Source organism: Penicillium pulvis (genome assembly GCF_028828015.1).
Source record: "Penicillium pulvis strain IBT 33274 chromosome Unknown scaffold_8_segment0_segment0, whole genome shotgun sequence".
Lineage (NCBI taxonomy): Eukaryota > Fungi > Ascomycota > Eurotiomycetes > Eurotiales > Aspergillaceae > Penicillium > Penicillium pulvis.
In genome coordinates this window covers 4,504,725-4,531,544 of record NW_026643080.1, presented here as the reverse complement: position 1 = coordinate 4,531,544, position 26,820 = coordinate 4,504,725, and the positions used below count along the sequence as shown (strand labels likewise).

Here is a 26,820-nt window from a genome sequence, read left to right as displayed (position 1 = left end):
TTATTCGTATTGATTGAAAACGGCCGTGAAGCAGACATTGATATGGAATAGTCGGGGAACAAGCGGATTTGAGAAAAGAATAGTATGTGGTGTATTGACTTCTGGGTTAGAATAACATCTCAAAGCATTATACATTATCGCAGCAAAGAACCCAAAGGCAAAACAATATGGGGGGTGTATATAAAAGATACCGGGTACTCATATGGTACAATCATCGATCCGGTGGGTATTACTCCTCAGTCTCTTGACATCAATTCAGGTATAGCCCGATGAGAGTCCAACTCCGTTGGCGCAGAGCTTTTGGTCATGGTCGCTGAAGGGCTACTGACACTGGCATAGCCTCCATGACCAGCTCCCATAGAGCCCAAGGATTGGCTCAGTTTGTTCGCACGTCTTCTTTCCCAAAGCGCCCAGGCCAGCGTACCAAGTGCAATGATCCCAAGTGGAACACCTACTCCTGCGCCGATCGCAACGTCGTGCGAGTTGCTGGATGCTGATACCGACGAGGAAGGGGATACGGAAGATGTCGTTGAGTTGGCAGTTGTCGTTGAGTTAGCAGTCACAGTTGTAGTTGAGTTTGTAGAGTCCGAAGACGAATCCGTGACATTGGCAAGTGCGGCGCGTCCGATGATGATGTCGGCATCAGCCAACTGGAAGCTATCTCCGTATGGACAAACAATCTCTGTCCCATTGTAGATAGGTGTACCGCAACAGTATAATGAGGTGCCGTTAATGAGCGATAGGTTTATAATTGACGCGCCCTCTGACTTGGTCACGTCCTCTAGTCGGGTCGGGGCATGTCAGCTTAAATCACGGGAAAAAACCGGAGTAGTTGATGCTCACGGCATTGAGTTGGGCATCCATCTCCCCATGTCTTGCTTGTGCAGCCTCCTCTGGAAAGAACAAAGGGCTGAGAGACATCAAGACAGAATCCGTTTGTTAGGCAAATTCCGCCACTCCCACAACAATGAGTGATATCGTCAGACGTGCATGGGTAGGTGCCCGATGCCGTGTCCCCTTCGGGAAAATAGCATGTGCGGTCGTCTGTACTCATGGTGGGTATATTTTGAAGTGAAACAGGCTCAAAAAGGTAAAAAGTGCAAGGTGGGCCTCATAGGTGTCGAGGTTGAAAGTAAGTTCTCGGTTCGAACAGGGGAAGTTGGGAAAGGCAATGTTCGGGGGCTACACCAAGTTGGGGGCGAAATATGATGGGCAACTTTAATGGACAAGGCTTAAGCCAAAACGGCTGAGGCTGACCGCTGCATGGCCAATACGAGCTAATGGTGGAGTTTAGTTGAGCATTCCGATATGATCTGATAGGTGAAAAACCACCCGAGCTCTATAACTTTCACATAATATAGGGGGCTTACTGAGGCATCCACCCATAATATCCATTCCTTCACGCCTCCAGAAGCGCTGAAATATAACGATTTACCCTCATTGGGTTGATAATCCTTTAGCTCTGAGACCATCTAACCATCTTAGGAGGTCGGAGTGGGGCCTTCCTGCGACACGTAGGCCTATCAAGCCACTGTCAGCGCGACCTGCTTCCCAATCCAGTTACACTCCCTGTTGATCAAGAAGCCGTCAAATTGGCGTGAGATAATGAAGAGAACATGGACCAAAGCTCCTCGGCGAAACCATCTTATTTGACATTTGGTTTAGGTTCCTCCCTTTTGATCACAGAAGTATAGCATGCCTTTCTGCTCCCTCATTGCTACTCACATGGCTACTTCCCCGTCTCTCTGGCTTCGTCCAGCACCCCAATGCTGACAATTACAATGATCACTGCCGCTAATGATCATTCAACCCGATCATTCAACTCAGTCAAGTTAACTCTGGGTCACAGAGCAAGGAGTATATTGGAATGGGTATCTTTAGTGCTTGATGACTCTATATGTACAAGCCCATACAGTGAGCTGTATCACGATAGGTCTCGAGACGTGAGAAAACTAAGTTTGGAAATGAGCTGTTAATCTGAGTTTGCGGGTCTTGTTGGTAGGTCTAATCAATTGATTCATTGATAGATGGTATTTAGATACTAGAAAGTGTTCATTCCAAGCCCATGAGAGACAAAAGTTACAAGGCCCCCGATAAATATGACCCAGGGAGAGGGCCACGTTGAAGATAGTGTAAACCAATGAAACCTGAAAATATAGTTCGAGACGTGGGAACATCTCATTCGTGTGCGCGAGTATGTTCAATGCGAGTAATGTATATGCGCGTCATAAGAAGTAATCAAAAAAAAAAAAAAAAGAATTGCAGATTCGAGTGAAGGGCACCCGATTCTCTGGTTGATGTGAACCACAGATACAGGGGGTAAAACAACCTCGAAGCTGAGACCTCACAGCGCCCATGCTACCACGAAGTAAAAAAATCCAATAGAAAGAGGTAACAAAACATGAACAAGGTGATCGTTGCTAAAAGGGTATCCAAATGGAGAAGACAATAGTCGAGACATATGGAAAGATTCATCCGGTTGCTCAGAACCGGAGCTGCATGAGTGTTAGATAGTCACTGCTCCGGCGATGGAGCAGAGGACTCAGAAGGCTGCTCCGCTTCTGCTGGTGTTACGTCGGCACTCGTGAGAGAGTCGCCGGTATCGCCACTTCCACTCCCCCATGAATCCTCTCTTAGTACTTCGGCGGCTTCAGGCAGAGTAGGCCTCTTAATGCCTTTCACTTTGGACTTGGTGCGGGTTATTGTCGGTGATGGTGCTTCTGCTTGCTTCTGGGAATCGCGAGCGCCGGTTTGCATAGGGCTGGCTGCACTATCAAAGTTGGGAGACATGTTCCGGGGAGAGTCCATAAAACCACGCCATTTGCGCCAACCTTCAAAGTCGATCAGGGCTTGCATGCAGCCCCACTCTGTCACTTTTTGTGAGAGCCATGGGAAACCCACAGGCTATTGGACGAGTCAGTAAATTTAATGAAGTACTAAACCTCACAGTGTCGACATACCTTGGTCAAGAAATCATTGCAGCCAGCAGCCAATGCCTCGTGACGATCACTTTGCAAACTGCTAGCTGTCAATGCAACAATAATCACAGGACTCCTGAACAGCGACAAATCATTCAAAGTATCTTCTTCGCTAACGGAGCGATAAAGTCCAGGCCGCTTCTCGGAAGTAGCGCTTGATGCACTAGAACGACCAGATGCCGTTTTAGGGAAAACGCCAATTCCATTGAGTCGCTCCAGCCGACGGATCTCCTTGGTGGCATCCAAGCCGTTCATGACAGGCAGCTGGATATCCATAAGGACCAAGTGAAATCCACCTTGGCGCCATTTTCGTACAGCCTCCTCGCCGTTGGCTGCGCACTTCCATCGCACGCTGAGGCGTTTCATGAAAGCTTCTAACAATTTTTGGTTGATGATGTTGTCCTCCACAATGAGCACATTGATTGGTGGAACGGTGCCATCGATCAATCCACCAAAAACTGCTCCCGGGGATGCAGCGCCTTTCGATTTGCGTAGAGTTCGCGGGGAGGCAACAGGTGCTGGTGGAGTATGTGATTTGACTTGCGGAGACTCGATCACAGTCGCGGGGGGCGTGGGTACGCTCTGAGTCGGGTTATTTGCAGGGGTTTGAGAATGGGGAGAAACGCCCGTTTCTGCTAGCGTGTTAGTGTTCATCGCTTTCAGAACGAAAGATATTTTTCCTTACCAGTCACAGTAGGCGCTTGACCAAGCATGGTCGGTGAATTAGTCGTATGGCGTTGAAGCGCTGGTCGGCGATGCTGACGAGCCCGAGATCCCGGGGATCCAAGTGGTGGGGGCACGCCGGTTGTGAGAATCGATATCGAAGGTGCGTTGTTTCCTCCTGAACTAGACGCATGCGTAGGCGGGGTCGGGACCTTTGCATTGGCAGGCATGAGGGGGAAAATATTCGCCATGCTCGCCAGGCTCGGAAGGGTGGTGATGATGATAGCCAGTATGTCGTGGAGATGGCTTTGGGGTCCGGCGCGTGGGTGCCTCGATAAGCAACGCCTCTTGAATTGTTTGACCTCCGGGGTAATACGAGTCGAGGACACTTGATAAGGACTCCTCTGGACTCAAAAGCCTTTCTGGCGTTGTGAGTCGATTCGCGCTTTCGCGTGCCACAATCCTTATCACAATATCCGGGGAATCAAATGTCCTGCCTAACGAGTTGCCATATTTATTGATGACTTGGTCACGCAGTTCATCCACCACCGCATCTTCCAAGCAAGGCACTAATGTGGCGGAGCCACCCGGCCGTTTCACCCAGATTCGACGATGGACCATATTGGCAGCAGCTATAGGCGTGCGACTGCTGCCCGGGTCACCTTGTGAGGGAAAGAAGAGGCTCTGCTCCAGCAGTCCACTTATCAAGTGCTGATGTGACGTGGGGAGAAGAGACTGTCTGCGGATGGCGAGACTGGGTCGCTTGCTGGCAGGGGTAGGGGGAAAAGATGAAGAAGATGGCCGGTGATCTTCTGGAAGGGTCTCAACAACGGTATCGAGAGTTGGATCCAATTGATACTCGGCTAAATTTGACGTGCGAAATTTCACTTGCGGCGCAGCCTGAAGGGAGGCGTCGTCAGAATGCTGCGGAGTGGCGATCGGGCTTTCGAGGGGGGAGGAGAGCTCGTCGGAGAGAGGGGTAGGCGGTAATGAGGATTTCGGATCTGTCGCCGTAGGAATGCTAGGTGGAAGGTCTGATGAGGGATAGCGATGGAGCTGGTGTTCCGACTGTAGCGGGGATGGATTACTGGGCTTGGTCCGGCGGCGTGACTTGTGACTGTGTTGCTCGTGCGCGTCGGGAACCGAGGCGGTGTCGTCGGTGGACTGGGCCGCTGAGGATCCGACACTGTATGGAGATTTTTCGCTCGCGGAGTCAAAGAGATGATGAGTTTCAGAGATACCAGAGGTTGAATTTGGGTGGACACGCGGGTCCGCCCCGTTGCCCGGATTTGGTACCGCGGGTATTGACGATCGCCGCAGCAGCTTCGACTTGAGGAGACGTGATAGTCGTCTCTTTGGCATCGTGACTGCTGCCAATGGACACGTCAAGCTCAATTCATAGCTTGAAAGCTTGTTGAATGAGCTAAAGAGATCAAGATGGATGGATAAACAGTGTGCACTATTGTCCTGAACAAGTGACTGGGAGAGGTGTCTCCTTAGCCCCCAATCGTGATATAGCTGGAGGAAAGGGTCTAAGCACCCTAATACTGTCAACGGCACCGGAAAGCCACTAGCAACAGGGTAATTCTTTTGTTTGGGATATCGGAATCAAGGTTGACTGAAGAGGGGAAGTCACACAATTTCTCAGCAGATTGTGCTGATCTCCCGGAACGTTGGGCAAGAGCTTTGGAGTTCTCACGCTAAGGCCGAAACGAAACACTGATCTGGCACGGGTATCGGCATCAAACAGACGGGCCAATCCCTGCCTTGAGTATATTTTAATTTACGAATTTCCCTTGCTATTGGTTATACAGCTCAATAATTTGGAAATAGAGATTTGAAATGTTTGTTTTCTTTCCATTCTATTTCCCTTAAAAAGGTCTTCCACCAGGGAAACATCATTAGAGCTGGGTTGGAGCTTAGTGTTCGCTGTGGAAGGGACACATCCTTGCATCTACATGAATAATAGAGAGGAATCTATTGTCCTCTTGTTATGCTTCATGATATTGTTGCATATGCAAAGTTTTAGACGACTAAAACCCCCATTTCTGCGAGTCTTCTAGGGTCTGGCTCGTCCCCCGGTTGGTACGTAATAGACCTAGCAACACCGTCTTGGTTGAAACTCAAGCCGCTGGTCCCCGGAAGTTGGGTATTTGCAAGGCCCGGATTGCACATCTCCATCCGCAGCTGCATGATCCATCTTTTGAGTGATATATTTGCTCTCTCAGCATCAAAACAGAAAGCTATCAAGGAAGACTGACCCCTGGTGGGATCGGAATAGATCTCTGACCAGTTGATCGAACGCCGCGCATTTGAATCCGGCTGTGCATCCGGCTGCCCGCGTTCCATATATAGGTCATCTTGCAGAATGATCTCTCTTCCACGGTAACCAAGACTAGACAATTGGACAAACCGCAGCTTGGGGCTATCTGCCAACAATTCGAAGCTTCGCTTCCAGAGTTCCTGGATCTTGTTGATGACTTCGAGAGACAGCGAAGAATCCCAACTACTCGTCTCTTCTGTGAGGGGGCCTGGATCTCGTGCTCCGATTATCGCATCTGTCAAGCTGACGTTCTTCATACTCAGTCGCCTCAAGGTTGGCGCTGCTGTCCGAAGAAAGCGCTTGAGATTCCCCACTGTCAGCTCAATAGAATGAAGATGAAGTTCTTCTAGCTAGGAAAACCGGATGTTCTGGGAGAGATCCTGAAAATAGAAAGGAGACAATTCTTCCAAGGGACTCCATTGAGCGAAGGTCAGAATATTCAATTTTGGTGCGACTGTGACCAGCATACTGAGAAGACATTTGAAGGCATCTTCATCGAATGTGTCGTTTTCGTTATCTTGAACACGAATGCACATATGTAGAGTCGTTAGATCGGTCAAGAGCGGTAGGAGTAATTGATACTGTGACTCTGACAGTTTTATAGACCCTAACTTCATGCCACATGCTAAATTGCCGCACGCGTGGAGGGCACGGGCTTTATGGCTAGATTTGATTATAGCCTTGATCACTTGTGAAAATGCTAAGCCTAGAGGTATGGATAACATATTTCGCTGGAAACTTGTGAATATTAAATGAACACTCATATCATCGGTGTTGAACTGGTTCTTCAGTTCACTAAGCCAAGGCAGCGAAATGAACGATAGTTTGCTTTCAGGAGGTATTCAATGGGGTAACACCATAAGCCGACTGTGGTGGCGTTTTCGAGGCGCGGTAGGCATTTTTCAAGAACCGCAGTAAGTTCCGAGTCGAGAATAGCACGATGTTCTTCTAGTGTAGCTTGATAAGAGGTGAATAGAGCGTCAAGCTCAGCCTCAGCCTCAATGTTATTGAATAGTGGTTCTTCCTTTTCACCGCGCACCATTCTTAACAACCTTTTCTGCTTCCGCAACGACAATCCCCGCCTTTTGAAACTTTCCTTATTCTTTTCTGGCCACCCCTCGAACAAGTTTGGGATGATCCGAATCTCTCGAACTGAGCCTCGTAAGGTTTAACTTGCTGCAACACCCTTCAGATTGTCAATGCTTTCACGGGTGAGAAGAAGTGGCAAAATTTTGAAGTAGCGCGTTGCATAGGCTTCCAGTGTACTGCCGTGTATTTCGTGACAAGTGATTCTGAGCGCACCCCACTCCTGAGGCTCCAGATATTCACAAATATGAGACAATATCTCTGGAGGCAGGTTTGTCATAGACATTTTGAATTAATAGTCACGCAGATTGTTAAGGATGTGGAAAGTGGAAGAGACAGTTAGAGGAGAAAAGCGGCGGCAGCCCAGTTAGGAAAGACCCACCCGGCAGCCCTGGAGGCATTGTCCTGTCTATATAGGTGCATATTGCTAGGTATGCTTTTTTACCGCCACAACACAACATATATACTTCCTACAGATCCGCAGATCCAAACATTTTCCGCACACAAAGCTCTTTCGCAGTAGGAAATCGCGATTTGCAAATCAACTATCAATTCTCTGACCCGCGACCAACTCCCCGTCGGTTCGGGGTAATGCTTGCTCTTGCTTCTCGACATCGCCCGAGGAATCCAGCACCCCTATATGTGTGTCTCGAGTATCTTCTGTATCATTTCTTGTCAAATTAAGTAGATCATCAATACTTATTCCGCGCATTTTCGCCTCTTTGCGAAGCTTGCGGTAGCGAATACGCCAGACAATATGGCTGACATAGATTCCTCCTTCAAGGACGACACTGGAATGGCCGAGTCAGTCCTATCACTCTACGGTAAAATTAAAGCGACAAGTAAACGACTCACACGAGGATATACATAATGCCACCAAGAATATCGAAGCTTCCTTGAGCCGCTAGAAACCGGTCAGCGAAACGAGGCTCGTCAGTCGACTTGTTGCAATCATACCTAAGGCAAATAGAGAAAACAGTCCACCCAGAGTGTCTATGGATAGAAATACCCAGTCTGCGTGAAGAGTTTAGAGTTCCGACTCCAAATTATGACAGCGGGAGTGGAAGCATACTGAATCCAATAACACGGCCATCTCTCTTCCATAATTCAAAGTATGGAGGCAACAAGCCCCCAGCCAAGAAAATGGTAGCAACTACACCAACCACAATATCTGGCCATGTGACACCTTTATTATACGGGATCTGTAAGATGATGAGACGAATGTTTCAGAGAACGTTTCTACCAAGACCGGAAGGTAGGTAGAGGTGTATGAACATACCCGCAAAGTAAGAATGAGAAGAGCTTCAAGCCCACCAAATAGTGCAGAGCAACCCAAGCAAAGTAGCGTTGCTCTAAGTCGACTATAATCACTTTTTAAGATGTCAATCCCAGCTCAACGTAAATATTGTTCGATAGAAGGAGAGAGTAGTCATCGCACTTACTGATTATAATATAAAACCTGACACCAACTAACCAAAGAAAAAAACCCCAAAGATCTGTGGCTGAACCTGTAATGGGATGTTCACTCGCTGCAGTATAAGATATGCACCCATTGGGACCGAACCTAGAAGTCATTTGATTAGTGTATCTGCTGTCGAGAGTTCTTTCCAATCGAACAACTTACAGCTCGCCCATAGGAACATCATAGTAGCTGGAAATCCATCTGTCTTCTTTCTTCGCCAGTTATACCAGATCTGGGGAATCAACTGGACACACCAGAGTACTGTGCCAATTGTGCCGAGCACATTGGAGGCTAGTGTGACATTTCCATCTGACATGATTATAGTGAGATCATCTGTAGATGATGTGAAATCGCTAACTGAACGGCGAGGGTGTAGAATAAACTCCTCCGCTGCTAGCTCGTATCAACACGACTGTCAGGTAATGGGAACAGAAGAGCGCAGACAAAGCTGACCTGAAGCCTGTTATCAAACTTCAGTTCCTAATGTGGACGAACAGTTCAAATTTTTACAAAACAATGCAAGGAAATTCGAGGAAGAGAGGAAGGAGGAGAAAGGCCGAGTCCAAGACCAGCGTAGACTAGTGGGGAACCCACTAACCCAACAACGAACCGCTCGCTCTATAACTCCGCTATAGGCGTAAGCGTCAAAACACCATCCGATCCCAAAGCGCTGTTCGAGCAGCACCATACATGCATGCATGTATATGCAAAGGCCAAGCAAGCAAGCCCGGAAACACTCAAAGGGACCACCTTAAGTCCGAATTCGGAGTAATAAAATCAACCGCAGATCTCGTTGGCCGGGCCCCTCTTGCCAAGTGCACTGCAGGGCCGACAGGCTAAGACGAGAAAGGTTAATCGATGGAGAGGGAGCTTTGGGATGATGCACGTTGCGCGATACGCTGCCAAGTCGAGAACGGAATCGGCATGAGTTGCATGGCACCGTAGGGAAGATTTATTTCATTGGCTTTGGTCTTCACCGTGTTTTTTTCTGCTTGCTGATAACGGGTCGTTGATCTGCGGTGGGTTAAACGGTTGGGTGGGGAGTGGTGGCGATATCATAGATTGTGCCTTTTAGGTTCGAAGAGTTCATTGACATCATTAATAAACTACAAGTTGAAGAACCTTTTATAAGATGCTTTGTCTCTTTGATGTAGCGAATTGAGAGGGAAAATGGGATTGTGTACCTTGGTAGTGTATACTGTTTAGCACGTGGTGCCAAAATCGAAATATGCGATGATGCAATAACCGCCTAAACGGCTTATTGTGATGAGCAAATATCAACTTCAGCAGGAAGATACAAACTTACCTGCAGCTACGAATATTGCAGGCCTTTACACTACGGCTTAAGCTGGGTAGTCCTTGTCTTACGAAGTTATCATTGAGAGATTGACAGAATATCAGATTGCATTTCAGGCAGCATTGCAATGCGTGTGTATAACACGGATAAGCCTATGCACCCGACTATCTGCGACCTTTCACACTGAAGGCCATACTTCTAGCAGTAGGCCTTAAATCTCCAGACATGACAATCGAATAGCACCTGAACCATAAACGCACAGTATAACTGAAAAAGAAAATAAATGCGGGACAGACGGCCGCCAGACACGGTAACCAAACCGGGTTGAGAGAAAAAGCGTTCCAAGGAAAGAGGGGAAGAGTATAAGGTGGGGCATGCAAACAATTCAAGATAAGAAGAAGAGGAGGCCATCAAGACATCACGTTAGAGGAACCAGAAATACACACACGTCGAGTGAAGATTCCGAAGGGTATCAAAGTACAGATTTTGCGAAAAGGGGCAGAAAAATCAAAACATGGAGAAAGGACTAGTCATCATGAATGTGGCGATCACAAGAGGATGAGATAGTTGGAGGGCGCAATGCCGGTATCTCCATTTGATTTCCGAGCCTGCCACCATCGGCCGCTGACGTCGGATACTTCGAGAATCTCATGCTTGGCGAAGCTGATCTCGTTGGCGTCTTCGGGGTTGGCGTCGTACGAGTAGATCGCCTTTGCGCGGTAGGGGTATTCAGTAGGCTGGGGCACCTCGCTGGCCTCCTGGTTTCCAGTGCTGGGACCGGGCACAGGGCTGGTGCTGGCAGCTCCGAAGCGGGCCAGGGAAGAGTTGCGCTCGGCACCGGGGGCTCCACCGGGGAATCCTGAGACGGGGGAAGAGGTCTCGAAGCCGCTCAGTTGGGCGGAGGTGTACATTTGTGGGGTGTTGTTGGTGGCCATGGTTTCTGGGCGAGCACCGAATGCGCTGGACATCGGGCGGCTGCCGCGGTAGGAAGAGGGATCGGGCTGCTCCTTGTTCAGGGCGAAAGAGTCGATAAATCCGCGGTGAGTGGCCTGGGGTGAAGAGCCGAAGTAGAAGATCCAGATCACCTGATTGAATGTGAGCCAAAGGTTTCCGTATCAACTGAATTTTTGCGACTTACAATGACCATGGAAATCAGGATGAAGCCTGCACCGGCGGCTTGCTGGGCGCCCTGGTGGCTGTAGATTAAGTTGTTTGCGCTGGTCGAAGCCAGGACCAAACCACAGGCAAGGTAGCCAACGATCTAATCATCAATCAGTACCACTGTCTTTGTTTGCGAAAGATCGAATAAATGCGAATCGTACCGCGACGCCGTAAACATTGCAGGTGTCCGTGCCAAACGTGACAATCAGGCCAAGGATCACACAGAACATATAAGAAATTGCCCACCAATCATAGTTGGGATATTGGTTGTTGGGCTGCGTTTCCGACACAATAGAGGCGACGAAAGCGATGAGCCATGCCAGGATGGAGATGGATAGTGTCGCTAAGGCGAACGGGTCACCCAGGATGTTACTAGCGCGGAAGTTCGGCATTTTGTGTATGCGGATTCGTGTATGAGGGTTCGTAGTTGTTCAATGAATGTCGGAAGGTGTGGATAGAATCGATAGAGATTAAAAGATGATGAGATGAATGAATGCTGATGCCAAAGGAGGGGGTCTTTCTATCGGAGCGTAGTTCTGTTTCCCCCAGAAAGCGAGTCGAATCGAATCGGTCACGTATCAAGTTGAGAGGAAGTTCCTTATTGTCGATCAAGAAAATCAGTCACTCCAATGCGAGGAGGTGAAACTACTAAGATGCGCCCGATTAGTCCCCGATCTCAAGAGTCTTGGTCGCCGCGTGGGGTCCAAGTCGTTTTTTCGCTGGTTTTCAATGTGGCGCTCTCTCGCGCTTATAACGAGAGAAATCCTCCACAAATTCCCCAAAACCGCGTTCAACTAGAATTGGTACCTGGCGCCTGTGTGTGTTCGTACCTTTTTTTTCTGAGACAAAGTGGGTTCGTAGCGAATTGACGGACCGCGGGGAACGGGTAGGGAGTGTTGAGGGAGGGAAGAAAAAAAAAAACGAAAAAAAAGAAGGTAAAAAGAAAGGCTAGAATTCGAGAGACAGCACCAGGCTGAAGAATAGAACAATGAGCGAATGAGCGAATGAAGTCCAATGAGTTTGGAAGGGGAAAAGGAGAGGGAAGTGAAAATGGGCGGTGGATCCCGCCCCAAAACACACAGACAGACGCGCCCCCTGGAATCGAGACCACAGTGGAATCCGGGAAATGAAGTGTGACTGCTCCACCTCATTTTAAATGTTCTCTATTAGATCCTGGGCTTAATTTCTTATTCCATGGATAATTTATGACTTTTATGTCTATAAAACTCAGGTACATCGCACTGATCCAAGGTTTGATACACTTCCAGAATACCTAGGTACCAGTCTGTTCCAAATTTGCGTAATCTATAAATATCAGGACGCCTTAGTCATCCGGCTCCGCTTTTTGTTCAGGCTGACGCAGGCATCCTTGGCCCCTACATTTTCTGATCATTTCCCCAAGGATCATGATCTGATACCGTAGAGCCCTGATCGACAATGGCCCCTACTCCGTAATTTCGAGATCTAAATCATGACTGCTCTATGTTAGGGTAGCCTTATAAGACAGTATATCTCTTATAGCCTGGGGCACAACGTTGACACTCCACGCCCCACTCGATCGATCTCGTACCTTTTGCCATGCCACTAGTAATCAATTCGTGGGCGTGCACACGTGTCCGAATGTGATCGACAACGGGCTATGCTCGGTCCTCCGTGTTGTGGCCGGGTACACAAGACAATACGTACACGAATCAGAGACATGGACTCATTAAATTGGGTTTATTGACATGTCAGCCTCACGTAATGGTAAAGTTATGATTTAAAATAAATGGGTTGAAAATAAGAATATCTATATGCCTCGGCCCCAATATCCATGGTTCTCGAAGCCAGGAATCTGGGGTCGCGCTTGTTTCATACCTCAAGGTCAACATGCGTTCACGGTCAACTGATGATTTTTGGGAACTGTAACCCATTAATGTCGATGTAGAGATCAATTGGTATGTAAATTCCAGCTGCCATTCTACAACCCCATTATTCGTCAGCCCCGCGTGGCATTACCATTGCGTAGCAATGAAGTCACTCAACATTCTTCATTTATGTAAACAGAAAAAAGAGGCACCAGCATCATATCAAATGCGCCCATAACCCAAGCAACCCAAGCAGGATATCACCGCAAAAAAAGAAAACAATGTAAATGCATCGGTAGAACAGAGGTCTCAAAAAGGTAGTAGGAGAGTCACATCAAATCTCATTCTCCCTCCTCTCCTTGACAACCTCTCTTCTTCTAACTCCTCTCTCCACACCTTCCAATCGTGCCTCCCATTCGGCCCAGCACTCTCCGCTCCCTACAAGCCCTACCTCGTACCATCGCTGTAACACCTTCGCTGTGCGCACCCGCAATTCTGAGATCTCTGCCGCTTGCTCCGCCTGTGTCTGTGCGACGCGGTCCATACGCGGTTGGAGGTCGATCAGTGTAGCGGAGCTCTGGGCATCCGGGATGGGGAGATCATTGAGAGATGTGAGCCGGGAGGCGGTTTCTGGGAAAGCGGTCGCGTAGGAAAGTACAATTGAGGTAAGGGCGCGTGTGGAGAGGCCTTCTGGAATTTCGTGAGAAGGCGGGGATTGGAACAGATCGGGAAAGCGGTCGTCTGATCATGATTGGGTTAGCATGTAAAGAATGACAGACCTTAGAGGAATGTTTTTGTTTGTTTTGGGGTAATGGGATTTAATGGTGGGACAAGGAGGTGTTTGTAAACAGTGCCAATGCTTCGGGATTGAACGTACGGAGCTGGATCACGTCCCTTACAACAGGAACGCTGCGACTGAGCTTCTCCAGCTCTCGCTCCAAGCTTGCAAGTCGACGCGATACGGTCTCTTCGAGGGAGGCTGGCTTCTCGGGCGTTGATGGGATCCCCGTCCAGTCAGTTGCGCCACCTAGGAGGTAGGTGAGGCGGCGCAGACGTCCCTCTAGGAGCTCGATGGTGGCACCAGTCACGGAATCACTTTCAACCGTCATTTTGGTAAAGAAAGCGACTGGTGTTGCGTGGAAGGTCGGGGTGGCAGAGGTTCTCCGCGACAAGCTTGGGATGTCTGCAAACACGGCAAATGTGGGGACGCTCCTTATCAAATCTAGATCCGAACTTTGGCTCGTTGGAGGCTACAAGAGCGAAACATGGATGAATAAAATACATTTTCATTGCTCATGGAGCTATGCTAAGTCATATTTCGAGTGTTCTGCTCGATTTCGATTGGTCATCATTCATACAGGAACCCTTGCTTAATTAGCAGTTGCATGTTCGACATGGTCTGCCATATCTTCGTCACTCTCCGCCCTCCACAAGTCATTATCATCAAGGGCATGAGACATCGACTGGGCCGCATTCCCTTGCCCCGCTAAAGGACTCGAGCCTACTTTCTCTTGCATTTCCTGGCCAGCGCGCTTCTCGCTATCAAAGTCTCGCACTTCGTAATCAAACACGTTGACGGTCGGGTCCTGCTGCGATATAGATGGTGTCTGGGTCTGCTCTCCCCCGATCTTATCATCTGCATTGGCAGTAGTTTGACTGCATTCGACCGCAAATACCTTGTTGTCTTTATTTACGAAAGCCTGTTTGGGTGAGTAAATAATCAAATCAATGGGAAATTCTTAGGACATACCTGAAGCTGGGAGGGTGCAGGTTCTACTTTGACATCTAGAGCGGCATCACTAGCATAGACCAGCAGCACTGATCTATATTCTTCGCGAGCTGCCCGGAGGACTTCAGTCTCAGGTACTTTGCGAGCAGTGTAGCCCATGACGTCGCCATTCGGCATGGCTGCCTGGTCGCCCTGGGCTTCTCTCTTCTCGGCTTGTCGAGTCTTGCCATCCTCGGTAGAAAAGCTGATGCGCCACCACTGAGAGCCGTCCTGCTCGCTATCGACATCCATGGCATCTCCCTGAATTCTAGCCTCACGGTGTTTCAATACGTAAGTGACGTGCGGTTCAGTGCAGACACCTCGTAGTGAGTATCTGTGCGAAGGCGGCTCATGCGGAGACTCTGAGGGTTCTGTAAGCATCTTGGAATAGCTGTTCATGGTTTCTAGTGCCTTCTGCTTTTGAAGCTCGAGCCCTGTGGTTGTTTGGTTAGCGAGATCACCAGGCATGAAATCTATCAGGCAAACATACCCTTCAGCTTCTGCTCTATCTTCGCGGCGAGTGCTCGCAGTTGTTGCGGGATCCGCTCTGCTCTTTCCTTTGCCACCTCGGGTGTCAAATTTTCCGATTTCCCATCCATGGCTGTCTTCAGGGCTACAGGTATAGCGGCAGCGGTCTTTTCAAGAATCTCCTGTCTCGTGAGACTGACGAGAGGATTTGGAGACGCAGTGTATTGCTGGATGCGCTGTTCGATTTTCGACACAGCTTCCTGAGCCTCGAGCTTTTTAGTGCGCATGTCACGCGCGAGGCTTTGACAGGTGCTCAGATAACGGTCCGGGTAGAACACGGCAGGAATCGTCACATCCACTGATTTCGACTGCTCAAATGAATCAAGCTTCATGACTAGAATGTCACCAACGTGCTCAAGCCATACATCATCGAGATCTTCCCCGGGTTTGTCACTCCAGATAGCCGTGTCCAAGACATCGTAGAGCGTTTGTCCGTGATCCTGCTCAACGACAGGCTCGAAGACAAATAGCTCCTTGGAGATCGGTTCGTCGGCTTCGTCAAAGGGTGATTTTTTATAGGCATGTGACATGAAAGATGTGACTAATGGGTTATTGGGGTCTGCTCGAACTGCTGCTGCATGCCATGTCTCAAGGAATCGTGCAACTATCTCTTCGGAGTCAGAAGAGAACCAGTTCATTTGTTTGAGACCAGCAAGTGCATCACTGCTTCCGAAAGCGCGCTCTGTAGAGTCCAGGAAAGCCATCAATCGCTGGGCCTCATGGATAGGGTCTTCCCAATCACTATCCTCACTGCCTTCGTGGACAGTCACGATCTTCGGCAGATTAATTGGCTGCCCATTCCACCACTGCGAATCTTGACCATAGTCAAAGAGAAGCTTGTTTCTTAGAAGTAATGCCTCTCGCGCAAGAGGAATTTCGTGAAGGATGGTGAGGAAACCTCCAATGTAGAGGTTGTCTTGTGTTGGGCGGATGAATGCTGGCTCGTCATCTATTTTCTTGCGATCCTCGGGGTCCGGAATGGTGATGACTTCTTGAGAAGTCTCATTGAACAGAGTCATAGCCCATGCATTTTCTTCGTAGTGGTCGCGCGTGGCTTTTCCGAAGTGGGCCGAGCTATCCGTGGCTGCTGCCGTTACTCCAGTCTCCTGTGTGCCCATGCCTTGATCGAGGGACATGGCTACTGCTTGCTGCAATTCTTGTTCCTCGCGCTCTGCTAAGCTCAGCCCTTGTCCGGTTCCAGTTGTAGCTGACCAGGCGTTAGTATCGTATCTCACGGTCTGTAGAAGGGCAGCCAACCTGGATTTCCCGATGTATGTGTTGCAGCTGGTGCATCATTGCCAGAACCCTTGGTTGTATCATGCATGTTTACCCTGGACGGTGGACGGGAAGGAGGGGCCGTAGCAGGCATTCGCGGCCCGTGTTCTTGGTCGCCGTATCCAAACGCTGCAAAACAGGCTGTCAGTCACACGTCACCGAAGCAAAATTGAAGGAAATTATCTTTCTTACGAGTCAGGTTGCTTTCATTTGCCCAGCTTGATGTCTGGAGAGCTGGTCAGCTTCCCCGAGCCGATCGCTCCGGTAATACGACGGTGACTAACGCTTGCTGGGTGAGGTCCCGATGGATCTTCGAAGTATGCATTGATGGCTTTTTGAGAGTTACCATCATGGGCCTGTATTTCAAACCCCGTTGAAAGTCAGCTGGAGTAATAAGAAAGAAAGGCGCGAATGCGGGGACGGGGTACGACCTTCAAGAAGTTGATCGCCTGTGGGCGTGTGGCACTGGTAAAGCTGATAAACTCGGTGATCGCTCCTTCGGAAGGTTCGGAGGCCATGATGACGGAGGCTGACGAGCCAGGAGGGTCAGTTCAAGGTTCAAACATCGCAGTGAGGAAGGTGCATTGATGATGGCCCGCGGAAGCTTCCCCACCACATGACGCCAAGCATCGCGCTCCACTCTTTGTCACCCGCGAGTCACCAACACTTTCCCTTATCTACCGTCGCACCTGTCCACACCTAGGAATATTGCTGCATAATTTGGTGGTGTCGGAGCAGCTACTAGCTTTATACTTGATTTATCACCCAATGATCTTGATAAGTCCTTTTCAGATTTTGAGATCTCAGGACCTGCGAAGGAGTCTGACCTGCTAGACAGGCTGCAGACGTGGTAAAGTATGTGTATGCGTAGGAACCCGGAAGGACAAAATTTCCCAAATCATGCTATATCAAAAGCTAACTAGAATTTTCCAGCTCGCTGGAGCCTACACAATACCTCACTTTCTCTTACTTTCACTTTTCTTTCTTACACGCTCCACTTTGCCTCTATCGCTCTCTACCTTATACCTACGGTGATCCTGTCTTTCACAAAATATTAAGGCTCCTTTTAAACATGTGATCGCGTGGCTCTTCTGAACCTACAAAAGGTCTTTCTAAACTTACTTGTTCCTCCTTCTACAAAACATCACACCTTCCAGGAAGAAAACGCCCACAAGAACGCAGCGCAGAGCAACGCCACTCTGAAAGATGATATAAAAGGCATGAAGTACGGTAGCATAAGCTAGGCCTGGGACCCCATGGCCCAGTGGTGCGCTACGCAAGCTAAAAGAGCTTGGAACACGCGAAAAGGGATGCCCGCAAAGACAGCAAAGAACAATGCCCCTGTACAAGACTTATGTTACGCCAGAACTTGATGACCACCTTAAGCCACCAATCTATAATGGGAGGGCCTGAATCTCTTAAGTCGATACTCGATAACAGACTAACGCAGTTGCTCGCTTACACACTTGTATACGTATCTCCAAAAAGATGAATGTAATTAACATGATCTTCCTCCAACCCTGTTATGTGCCTGAAATAGAAAATTTCGGAAGAGGAACTAGATCGGCATACTTTGGCATTGTTCCTTCGCCTTGCTATAGTCTATTGTTAGGCTAAAGCAATGCAAAATCTCAATAAGATTGTTGTTTTAGCCGGATTTCTTTGTAACGTCGATCACCAAAATCGGTTGTCCAGGCCTTCAAAGTCTATTAGTCTATTTCTGGACTCGAAAATATCTGATACACTCTGTTTTTTGTCCCCATGGCATGATACAATGAGATAAGAACTTTTTCTGTAGCAATTTATGGCCGATCATAAAGGAATGATGAAAGATATTATCTAAGAAGTCTATTTATGGTTCCTTTGGAAAGTGTAACCACAGTTATATACCTAATGTTCTTTGGAAGTCGACAAGGCCTTACAAAAGAAATCCGAGCCTTATCTTATGCTTCGAAAGACACAGGGTATCCAGAATTAGAGGCACCTTCTATTGTCGCATTTATTGATGTTCACAGCAGTCGAAGACTCGAAAATAAAAGCGCGGCCTTTTCCACTGCAAATTCCCTCCATCAAAAACAGTCACCACACAGTCACTAACAAGACAATTCATACTGTAATCCTTTTGTTCAATACAGAAGACTATAATCACTGACAAAATGAGTACAGCCGGAAAAGGGGCAGTCCTGAAGAAAGGTAGAAAAGGTGGTCGCCCTGCCGGGAGCCCCGCAAAGCGGCGTCAGTCCACTGTGGAAGAAAAAGCCGTTGAAAAGATCGCAGCCCTGTATTGGGACTTAAACTGTGTCGCGGTATTTCGACAAATCAACATTGGCGGTAAACCCTCTCCCGAGGACGATGCCAACTACGACAGTATGCAGCAAAATACCACATTGTTCATCAATAGCGCTATGAGGGAATGTTCCGCAACGTTCCATGATGGTGTACTGCCCACTCGATGTGTCAATTTCATCAATGAGCTCGGGTGGAAGATCTTCGGCATTTGTGCACAATCCGAATGCTTCCGGGTATCAACTGACAAAATCGATGCGGCAAACTGGCTTCATTTCCAGAAACTAATTTCTGACAACAGACGCAGTATAGATGTATTCGCTCGATCTCGTTTGGTTGATTGGCGAGGGCCTCTCTTAACATACACACAGTATAATCTGCCGGGCCTCAACGACGCTTTATCTCCTGAAATTAACATCGCTGGAGAACACCCTCACCACATTGTACGAGAAATTGATGATCACCTCAAGCGACCAATCTGCAATGGGAGGGCTCAAGTGAATATGAGTTCTAGCCGTTGGAACCCCGATAACTTCCCCAAGTTTCCAAGGCGCAACCCGGCCCTTCGAAATCCAGAAATGGGTGTTTGCTTGATGTGCCACTCTCGTGAAAACTGTGGATGCCGCCTCACATCCATGGCAGGTGATTTGGTGGAACTGGTTGAGTTTAGTGGGCGAGGTACTGGGGTTCGAGCGCTCGCCAATTTTAAGAAGCATGATATTCTCGGTGAATATGTCGGTGTTTTGGTTCCTCTGGGATCTGAGCTGAGTGATGAAATCTACGCGCTGACTACTTGTGCTTTCGATCCAGCCACAGGTAAGTTGGAAAATGTTTGCGAGATCTTTCCGAGGAAATTAGGTAACTGGACACGCTTCCTGAACCATTCCTGCAGTCCAGCAGCTAATTTTATCTGGGGACTGGTCGGCGACCAGGTCGTCACGACCATCCGAGCAGAACGGAATATCTCTATTTTCGAGGAGATCACTACCGACTATGGTAAGGAATACTGGAAAGACACAGATTATTATTGTCTTTGCGGGTCGGCTAACTGCAGAAAACCCCCTCCATCTGAGCACAATTGATACTGTAAGGCTGGACTCCTTTCGCTTGTTCGTATGTTCGCTTCAAGTCCTTTGTTCTTTGTGATTTCAAATTCTATAAATTTAGATCTAGCCAAACTCATGTCTAATATTTGCTTTGTTTAAATGGCCGCGTGTGAGCTTCCTTCATAGCTTACCGCTTCCATCAAATCAAACTGGTTATCGAGATCCATGCCAAAGAACGATATGAAGTCTACATATACTTGAGTGACTATTTGTCAACACACTCATCAATGTTTTGGGAAGTGGATCTTACATTAGAGCACCTTGGTACCCGAGAGTAAGGACAAATTCCAGAGGAATGCCGAATAAATCCCTTGGAAGATGATTGTTGTAAAACCAAAAGCTATATTGTATATGAAGTTCTATAAGAGCCTCGGGCCCGGGTAACCCCGCAGCTAGCCGTGATGCGGGGAAGCCTGTGCGTTACAACCTTGGTAAACTTCTCCTGCGGATTTGAAGTCTCATATAACATTTTATTTTAAACTTAAATGTTTCTGTGACCTCGGATGTTAATCCATGCAGCTCTTGTGAACGGGCATCAAGTGAAAGTTGACGATGTTGACATGATACATTGAACGGCAACCTATCCCTTCTTTCTCCACCCACCCCGCTTCAACAAGTTGAATAACCGTGACATACTCAAAACTCCGTTTCATTTGATTTACCAATCGATTTACCAGAATGCCCATTCGTGGACAAGCTCTTAGAGGCCTCCGCTTTAGAAGAAGGCTCGGAGGTACCCCCTTGTTCAGTCGAGGACTGTTGACTCAAAGCTATGCTCGGGGTCCGTCTCAAGTGAGTCAACTCGTCTATATTTACTCTGCATTTCTTGAAGTTATGGGTTTGGATTGGTGGCTAACATTATGATAACTCGCAGCCGCCTTTGATTGAGTCGACAGTAGGAGATCATTTTGCGAAAGTCGTGGCAGAGCATGGAGACCGAACGGCGTAAGCAATCTGTGAGCTCAATGTGAGCTAAATCGAATGCTGAATCCTTGCAGTGTGATCTCAAAACACCAAAATGATCGTATCACTTATGCGTCCCTCGATACTCGAAGCAATGCCCTTGCGCGGGGACTCGAGTCGGTTGGAATTAAAAAGGGAGATCGGGTTGGCGTGATGCTTGGAAATTCCATGGAATATGCAGTGGTATGTTGGACCACATTGAGCTTTGGGATTGGTACTCATGGTTTCAGATAACATATGCTTTATTCAAACTTGGAGCCATACTGGTAAGTCTTGTCCTTTCTGATGTCAAGTCGCAATGCAGTGTCTCTAACACCCTATGACAAGGTCCCATTGAATCCATCGTTCAATGCCATGCAAATTGCTTCAGCATTGGGGCACCTCGAGTCTAGCCACCTCATTATCAACACAGAATCCAACCTTCCCCGCAAAGATCCCCGAAACAACATTCCACTGCTCCAACATCTTGTGGAGGATCTCTCCAGCTCAAAGCTGGGCTCCTGTCTAGTCCCCAGTTTGAAGCAGATTATCCTGCTTGATAACTCTGCCGGTCGTGTCGACGTATCCTCCTACAAGAGCTTGACCCCATTTTCATCCATCACATCCGACTTATCAGCAGACGGGCAACCCTTGACAGAGCGAAACCTTGACCCAAACGACATCGTCAACATCCAATTTACATCCGGGACAACGGCCATGCCCAAAGCGGCATGCCTCACCCACCGATCCATTCTTAATAACGGTTCCCAGGTCGGCGACCGCATGCTCCTTACCCCCGAAGACATTGTTTGTTGTCCACCGCCCCTCTTCCACTGTTTCGGATGCACACTAGGGTACATGGCGACAGCAACCCATGGCTCAGCCATCGTCTTCCCAACGGAATCATTTAACGCCCGCGCAGTACTCAAAGCAGTCCAAGAAGAAAAATGCACAGCGCTCTATGGTGTCCCGACCATGTTTTTGGAGGAACTCGGTCTCATTGAATCAGGAGAGATCTCGAAGGATGGTTTCCAGTATCTGCGAACAGGCATTGCAGCTGGAAGTAGTATTCCGTCGGAATTGATGAAAAAGCTGCATCGTGTACTCAATCTGACGGAGCTGACCATTTGTTATGGAATGACGGAGACCAGTCCCGTCTCTGCGATGACGCATACCGATGATCCTATTGACAAGCGCTTGAATACGGTTGGTCGACTTATGCCGCATGTCGAGGCGAAAGTCGTGCATCCGGCGAACAGAAAGGAGATTCTTCCTATCGGGACGCGGGGTGAATTGGCTGTTAGTGGGTATCTTTTGATGAAAGGATATTGGGGAGATCCCGAGCGAACGGCAAAGGAGATGTTTGCGGATGACAACGGGAAGCTTTGGATGCATGTAAGTTGGTTCAGGAATATGTGGTTTGGAACTGGGACTGATCATTGAATTAAGACTGGTGATGAAGCGTCGATGTCACCAGACGGATACATCACTATTACTGGCCGCATTAAGGACTTGATTATCCGTGGTGGCGAGAATATTCACCCATTAGAGATAGAAGATTGCCTTTTAGCACACCCGGGTGTCGGTGAGGTGTCTATCGTCGGTGTTCCTGACGAACGATATGGCGAGGTGGTTGCTGCTTTTGTGGTTGCTCGAGAGCCGGGTTCCCTTACCCCGGAGGACATTCAGCAATGGGTGCGCGGGAAGCTGAGCAGTCATCTTGGTAAGTTCATCAAGGAAGCTATTCCGATGGCTAATATTGGTATTGAGACGTATTGTTACTAACATAATCTTTACAGTTCCCAAATATGTCTTTTTCCTCAAGGCATCGGACGCGTCCGCAAAGACAGCAAGTGGGAAAGTCCAGAAATTCAAGCTTAAAGAACAAGCTATAAAGCTTCTGGCTGAGAGATTATAAGACCCATTGGGCACTAAAGGAAACCTGACTCATGTATGTACATATGGAGAGCTCTGAACATCATCCAGGTATTGGCATGCTCTGGTAGCCGTCCAGTTTTCGGGTTGTGAACAAACATATTTATAAATTTATTTATATGGCTTATACGGCCTTTGGAATGCACCTCGAATGTAGATTAGACGTAGGATCCATCTAGTTTGTTCAACCCTCTGAATGGGTCAATGTATCACATATCTTTTGCTGGTGGAAGAAAAGTGTGAGTTCCCGCAATTATGTTGACTTGAATAAATTGCTGGAGTCGAGTGGAAACCCTCGGCTAGTGCTTCAGTGCAGCAGAACGTAGCGGCTGAGGGCATGGTTTCTCGGAGACGGGTATGATCACCAATGGATGTACTGTTCGTACTTGTCACCAACATCTCGTCAATCGAGGATCATAAAGGGGATCTCAGAGTATCGGATGAGTATTCGGCAAGAGCTACTGTGGATACCAAACGCCATCAACATGTTTGCGCTTTGGAGAAGAGGAGCGAAGCATCGTAAGCCCTTGACGACAGCTCCGGCGGGGAAAAGCCTCGCATATTCCCCATCATGAAAGTTGTAAAATTCTGGACTCTCTTTCGGCTCAGAAATCCTGAATGCCAGTCTCACCCTGAAGCTGCGCCCCCGCATTCTCGCCTCGAAGATCATCGACCACCCACTCCGGTTCCTCATCTTCAAAGTACTCATCCTGCAGCTCAGACAGATCATCGTACTCCTCATTCTCATCGACAGTCGCATAGTCGAAGTCCTCATCATCGCCTCGGATAAAGCGCAGCCCCATCTCCCACTGCCACTGTTTCTCGCCCTCCTCTTTGCTAGCGGGGATATCGTCACGGTCCTCAGCTAGGATCTCGCCATGAGGACCACGGGTATAGCTCAGCATCGCATGGGGATCAGGATGCGCTAGCGCATCCATCTTTGCCTCGGAGCGCAGCAGGTCCGCTTGCAAGACACCCGAGAATCCCTTTTCACGTCCTTGCGCTTCCCGTTCTTGTGGTGTCTGAAATCGGCGAATAAGACGATCGTACAGTAACGGATCTAAAGGGCAATTCATTTGGGTTAGCATGTCATATGATTACATCGCTGCTGTGGTTCTCGGAGCCACTGGGACCTATTGGCAGCTAGGAAAGAGCAGGCGGACCGGCTAGCTCGAGCTCCGCCGAGTAGTATTCTGGATGCATGTCCAGGTACCGCTTTCGGCGGTTCTTTATTTGGATCGAGGGACGATGCGCATCAGTAGATGCATGTTCGGTTGGCTCAAATCCGGAATCCATGGGGAAATGGGGCATCTTGGCCGGTTCAGCTGTTGTTTGGGGTTAGAATGAGGTCGCGGGAAGCGGGCGGCGAAAGATGTAACGGCTACTTACATATGGTTGGTTGTCCTATTTAGGCCTAGCGCCCGATGATAACACGAACTATAAGAATTGTCGAATGAACACTTCTGATTCAATTTAGAAACCTAAGAATGTGTTTCTCCTTGGTATCCTACTAAATATGTTCTAAGAGGGGTGACAATAGGCCCCTTGGCTAGGTAGCCTACAGTGTACCTACTCAGGTGGGTTCCAGCGCACCTAATGGCCGACGTAACCAATAACGACTTTCTACCTACGGTTAGAATATGTTTATCCTTCCGACGTTGCTCTTTGCGTATTTTTGAGTCTATTGAAAGGAGATCAGTAAAGAGATAACTGTAGTAATGGCCAGTATATGCAAGAGATCATTGTGAGAGACATTCGAGTCCGTGATTTGGAAAGCGAGTTGGTACAAAGGAGGATCGCTGAGTAATTTGACAGCTCATTAATCAACTTAGATAAGCTCAAACGCATGACCAGCAAAAAGTGCTTAACAGGTAGATGTGGGGTGAAGAGATCAGGGATGCGTGTGGATGTGAGGGAAAGAAAAAGGTTTAGCTTCGGCAGTACTCAAGAGTTAGAAGCGTTCATTCAATGAGTCGGACGTGTGAAAATCGTTGAGAAGAAGCATAGTAAAGTAATGGATTGAAGCGTGCCATTCTCGGTTTCATCCCTCTTCGCGGGGCAATATACAAAACTTACGGCTTGGGTGCGTAGACTAGGCTAGATCTGGAGACTACTGTATCTTCATCTCTCTTAATCATTTCCTTCCTTTTTATTCTTCTCTTTCCCTCCTTCCTTACTTCTCTCCCGTCTGTCAACAGATAATTTTCCCATTAGCTGGACGGAACATTACCAACCAAGCCTCATCTCATCTCCGGTAAGCACTCTGAAATACCTACGTCATCCCTTAAGACTCGAACTCTGTGGCCCTCTTGAGGCACTTAAAGTCAGCTTGATTAACACCCATACCCGAAAGACAACGAAGGAGGTCAATGAGTTTTTCACCTGCCAACTTCTCTGAGAATGCACTAATAATCATAGATGTCCTGATGTGGTTGGCAACATAAATAAATTCGCAGCTTCATGAACCGGATGACGAACAACCCTTGACTGCCACAGAACTAGAGATCCCATCATCCCATCAACAATGGCCGGCGGAGAAACCCAGTTAATATTCCCCTACACAATTCTCCAGGGACGCACTGACCATCATAGATGCCCATATGTGGTCGGCAAGAAGATAGAATTGCAGCTCAACAAACCCTATGAAGGACAAATCTTGACCGCCACAATAGTGAAAATCTTCGAACCATTCACCCTTTCTTGTGCAATGGTCGTTAGAATTGATTGCCCCACTTTTGCATCAGAAAGCGATATGGTATTGAAGCTTTTTGACCCACGTTTTGCCATGCAGCTTCGAGAGGATGAAAAAGTCGGTCCTTGGACTTCGAGCAAAGAAAGGAAGTACCACCAATTTATCCTCGACGGGGGTGCATCGGAGCTGATAGCCGACCTCAACGACGAGAACGGAATAGCGCACCTGGAACAACAGACATGGAATGAAGCTCAAAACGAAGCCCACCTGTTTTGGCGCATGTCAGAGTTGTTTGACACGGAAATCGCAGCGTACAACGCGCTCAAGGATACTCAAGGAATCACCGTCCCCAAACTGTTTGCATCTCTCATAATCCCCAGCTCTAATGGAGAGCAGGAAGTGCAAGTCAAGCAGTATACCAATGTTTCTGGACTTCTTTTGCAGTACATCGACGGGTTTCCCTTGACCGATATTGCTGATTATGCCCCACGAGAGAGCTGGCAATCCGTCTGCGAAGAGGCCATTCGAGTTCTTCATGTGACCGGCGATCACGGAATACTGAATGATGATGTCAACACACGAAATTTCATTGTGCAGAGGAACAAGGAAAATGAATATCGTGTTTTCATGATCGATTTTGGACTATGCAGCTTTCCTGAAGATTTTGACGACGAGGCCGATTGGATTAAGTGGAAGGCAATAACAGATGAAGAAGGGGCTGTTGGAGTTGTCATGCACAAAAAGCTAAAAAGTGGGTTTGTCTACACTCCATCTTCCCGTTATACATATCGAGATCCAGACGACGAGATGCATTCGGATGAGACGGATAAGGAGGATTCAGATCAGAGGGAGTCAGATCAGAAGGAATCAGATAATTAGTCCTTCAGATAGATCTTCCTAGCTACCCAAGTAGCTAGTCTCTGGACTGATGCCTTAAAAATTGAGACTATTCCCACCAGGGCCCCGGGCCGGGGATACTAATAATACACAGATGATTGGATAATGACTCGCTGGTTCCAAACACTTCTAAAATCTATATCAGTAGTCATGACCCAGCTTTTGGAAAATTATTGATTTTCTGGCCGACGCAGGGCCCTTTTTTAAAGAGAGTTCTTGTTATTGTTTGGAAGGCCACCGATCTACCCTCCAAGGCCAAGCGATCATCAACATTCCCCGCGAGTCGACTCAACTCACGGGTCTCAAAGTCATATGCCTTGGCGCTTCCTATAATGTCTAATGCACTCTCTTCTAGGTAATATTTTGCAAATCTGGTTGAAAGTGGTATTGCTGCGATTGAACGACAAGTTTGAACGTAGTTGTAAATCTGACAGAAAGGGTGTGCGGTGTAGGTAGGCAGAATGGTGATGTCAATATTTCGCTTTTGGCGGTCTCAAGTCTGTTTTTGTCTTGTATTTCGGGTTCATGGGAATGGACCGCTGATTGATATTCCCAAAGTACTCTTGGACCCATT

General features: G+C 48.1%; 12 protein-coding genes across 12 annotated transcripts; 2 read left to right on the top strand and 10 right to left on the bottom strand.

Moving 5' to 3' along the window:
- Nucleotides 1–236: 236 nt before the first annotated feature.
- Nucleotides 237–1,054, bottom strand: N7503_011118 (uncharacterized protein; the record flags this gene model as incomplete). Its single annotated transcript, XM_057070664.1, has 2 exons — nucleotides 237–781; nucleotides 844–1,054. 2 exons carry the CDS (start codon nucleotides 1,052–1,054, stop codon nucleotides 237–239), a joined length of 756 nt encoding a protein of 251 aa, XP_056917275.1.
- A 1,460-nt stretch (nucleotides 1,055–2,514) lies between these two features.
- Nucleotides 2,515–3,892, bottom strand: N7503_011117 (response regulator; the record flags this gene model as incomplete). Its single annotated transcript, XM_057070663.1, has 3 exons — nucleotides 2,515–2,904; nucleotides 2,961–3,610; nucleotides 3,664–3,892. The coding sequence occupies 3 exons, from the start codon at nucleotides 3,890–3,892 to the stop codon at nucleotides 2,515–2,517; spliced, it is 1,269 nt and encodes a 422-aa protein (XP_056917274.1).
- N7503_011116 (uncharacterized protein) lies at nucleotides 3,825–5,003 on the bottom strand (the record flags this gene model as incomplete). Its single annotated transcript, XM_057070662.1, has 1 exon — nucleotides 3,825–5,003. One exon carries the CDS (start codon nucleotides 5,001–5,003, stop codon nucleotides 3,825–3,827), a length of 1,179 nt encoding a protein of 392 aa, XP_056917273.1.
- A 663-nt stretch (nucleotides 5,004–5,666) lies between these two features.
- Nucleotides 5,667–6,500, bottom strand: N7503_011115 (uncharacterized protein; the record flags this gene model as incomplete). The annotated part of the gene is made up of 2 exons (XM_057070661.1): nucleotides 5,667–6,277; nucleotides 6,434–6,500. The coding sequence occupies 2 exons, from the start codon at nucleotides 6,498–6,500 to the stop codon at nucleotides 5,667–5,669; spliced, it is 678 nt and encodes a 225-aa protein (XP_056917272.1).
- Nucleotides 6,501–6,751: 251 nt separating this feature from the next.
- Nucleotides 6,752–7,006, bottom strand: N7503_011114 (uncharacterized protein; the record flags this gene model as incomplete). The annotated part of the gene is made up of 1 exon (XM_057070660.1): nucleotides 6,752–7,006. One exon carries the CDS (start codon nucleotides 7,004–7,006, stop codon nucleotides 6,752–6,754), a length of 255 nt encoding a protein of 84 aa, XP_056917271.1.
- Nucleotides 7,007–7,591: 585 nt separating this feature from the next.
- N7503_011113 (PQ-loop repeat-containing protein) lies at nucleotides 7,592–8,828 on the bottom strand (the record flags this gene model as incomplete). Its single annotated transcript, XM_057070659.1, has 6 exons — nucleotides 7,592–7,841; nucleotides 7,906–7,954; nucleotides 8,008–8,064; nucleotides 8,123–8,252; nucleotides 8,559–8,614; nucleotides 8,675–8,828. The coding sequence occupies 6 exons, from the start codon at nucleotides 8,826–8,828 to the stop codon at nucleotides 7,592–7,594; spliced, it is 696 nt and encodes a 231-aa protein (XP_056917270.1).
- A 1,529-nt stretch (nucleotides 8,829–10,357) lies between these two features.
- On the bottom strand, nucleotides 10,358–11,362 carry sho1 (osmosensor SHO1; the record flags this gene model as incomplete). The annotated part of the gene is made up of 3 exons (XM_057070658.1): nucleotides 10,358–10,894; nucleotides 10,948–11,070; nucleotides 11,132–11,362. 3 exons carry the CDS (start codon nucleotides 11,360–11,362, stop codon nucleotides 10,358–10,360), a joined length of 891 nt encoding a protein of 296 aa, XP_056917269.1.
- Nucleotides 11,363–13,151: 1,789 nt separating this feature from the next.
- On the bottom strand, nucleotides 13,152–13,926 carry N7503_011111 (putative nuclear distribution protein RO10; the record flags this gene model as incomplete). Its single annotated transcript, XM_057070657.1, has 2 exons — nucleotides 13,152–13,558; nucleotides 13,695–13,926. 2 exons carry the CDS (start codon nucleotides 13,924–13,926, stop codon nucleotides 13,152–13,154), a joined length of 639 nt encoding a protein of 212 aa, XP_056917268.1.
- A 261-nt stretch (nucleotides 13,927–14,187) lies between these two features.
- On the bottom strand, nucleotides 14,188–16,906 carry N7503_011110 (ubiquitin-associated-like domain-containing protein; the record flags this gene model as incomplete). The annotated part of the gene is made up of 7 exons (XM_057070656.1): nucleotides 14,188–14,517; nucleotides 14,568–15,019; nucleotides 15,076–16,320; nucleotides 16,371–16,517; nucleotides 16,581–16,614; nucleotides 16,673–16,744; nucleotides 16,820–16,906. The coding sequence occupies 7 exons, from the start codon at nucleotides 16,904–16,906 to the stop codon at nucleotides 14,188–14,190; spliced, it is 2,367 nt and encodes a 788-aa protein (XP_056917267.1).
- Nucleotides 16,907–18,544: 1,638 nt separating this feature from the next.
- Nucleotides 18,545–22,640, top strand: N7503_011109 (uncharacterized protein; the record flags this gene model as incomplete). Its single annotated transcript, XM_057070655.1, has 8 exons — nucleotides 18,545–19,670; nucleotides 20,535–20,572; nucleotides 20,655–20,725; nucleotides 20,779–20,926; nucleotides 20,974–21,009; nucleotides 21,071–22,117; nucleotides 22,172–22,445; nucleotides 22,522–22,640. 8 exons carry the CDS (start codon nucleotides 18,545–18,547, stop codon nucleotides 22,638–22,640), a joined length of 2,859 nt encoding a protein of 952 aa, XP_056917266.1.
- Nucleotides 22,641–23,262: 622 nt separating this feature from the next.
- N7503_011108 (uncharacterized protein) lies at nucleotides 23,263–24,000 on the bottom strand (the record flags this gene model as incomplete). Its single annotated transcript, XM_057070654.1, has 2 exons — nucleotides 23,821–24,000; nucleotides 23,263–23,717 (listed from the first exon to the last, which is right to left on the bottom strand). Exons 1-2 carry the CDS (start codon nucleotides 23,966–23,968, stop codon nucleotides 23,263–23,265), a joined length of 603 nt encoding a protein of 200 aa, XP_056917265.1. The 5' UTR covers nucleotides 23,969–24,000.
- A 1,181-nt stretch (nucleotides 24,001–25,181) lies between these two features.
- Nucleotides 25,182–26,228, top strand: N7503_011107 (uncharacterized protein; the record flags this gene model as incomplete). The annotated part of the gene is made up of 1 exon (XM_057070653.1): nucleotides 25,182–26,228. The coding sequence occupies one exon, from the start codon at nucleotides 25,182–25,184 to the stop codon at nucleotides 26,226–26,228; it is 1,047 nt and encodes a 348-aa protein (XP_056917264.1).
- Nucleotides 26,229–26,820: the final 592 nt, after the last annotated feature.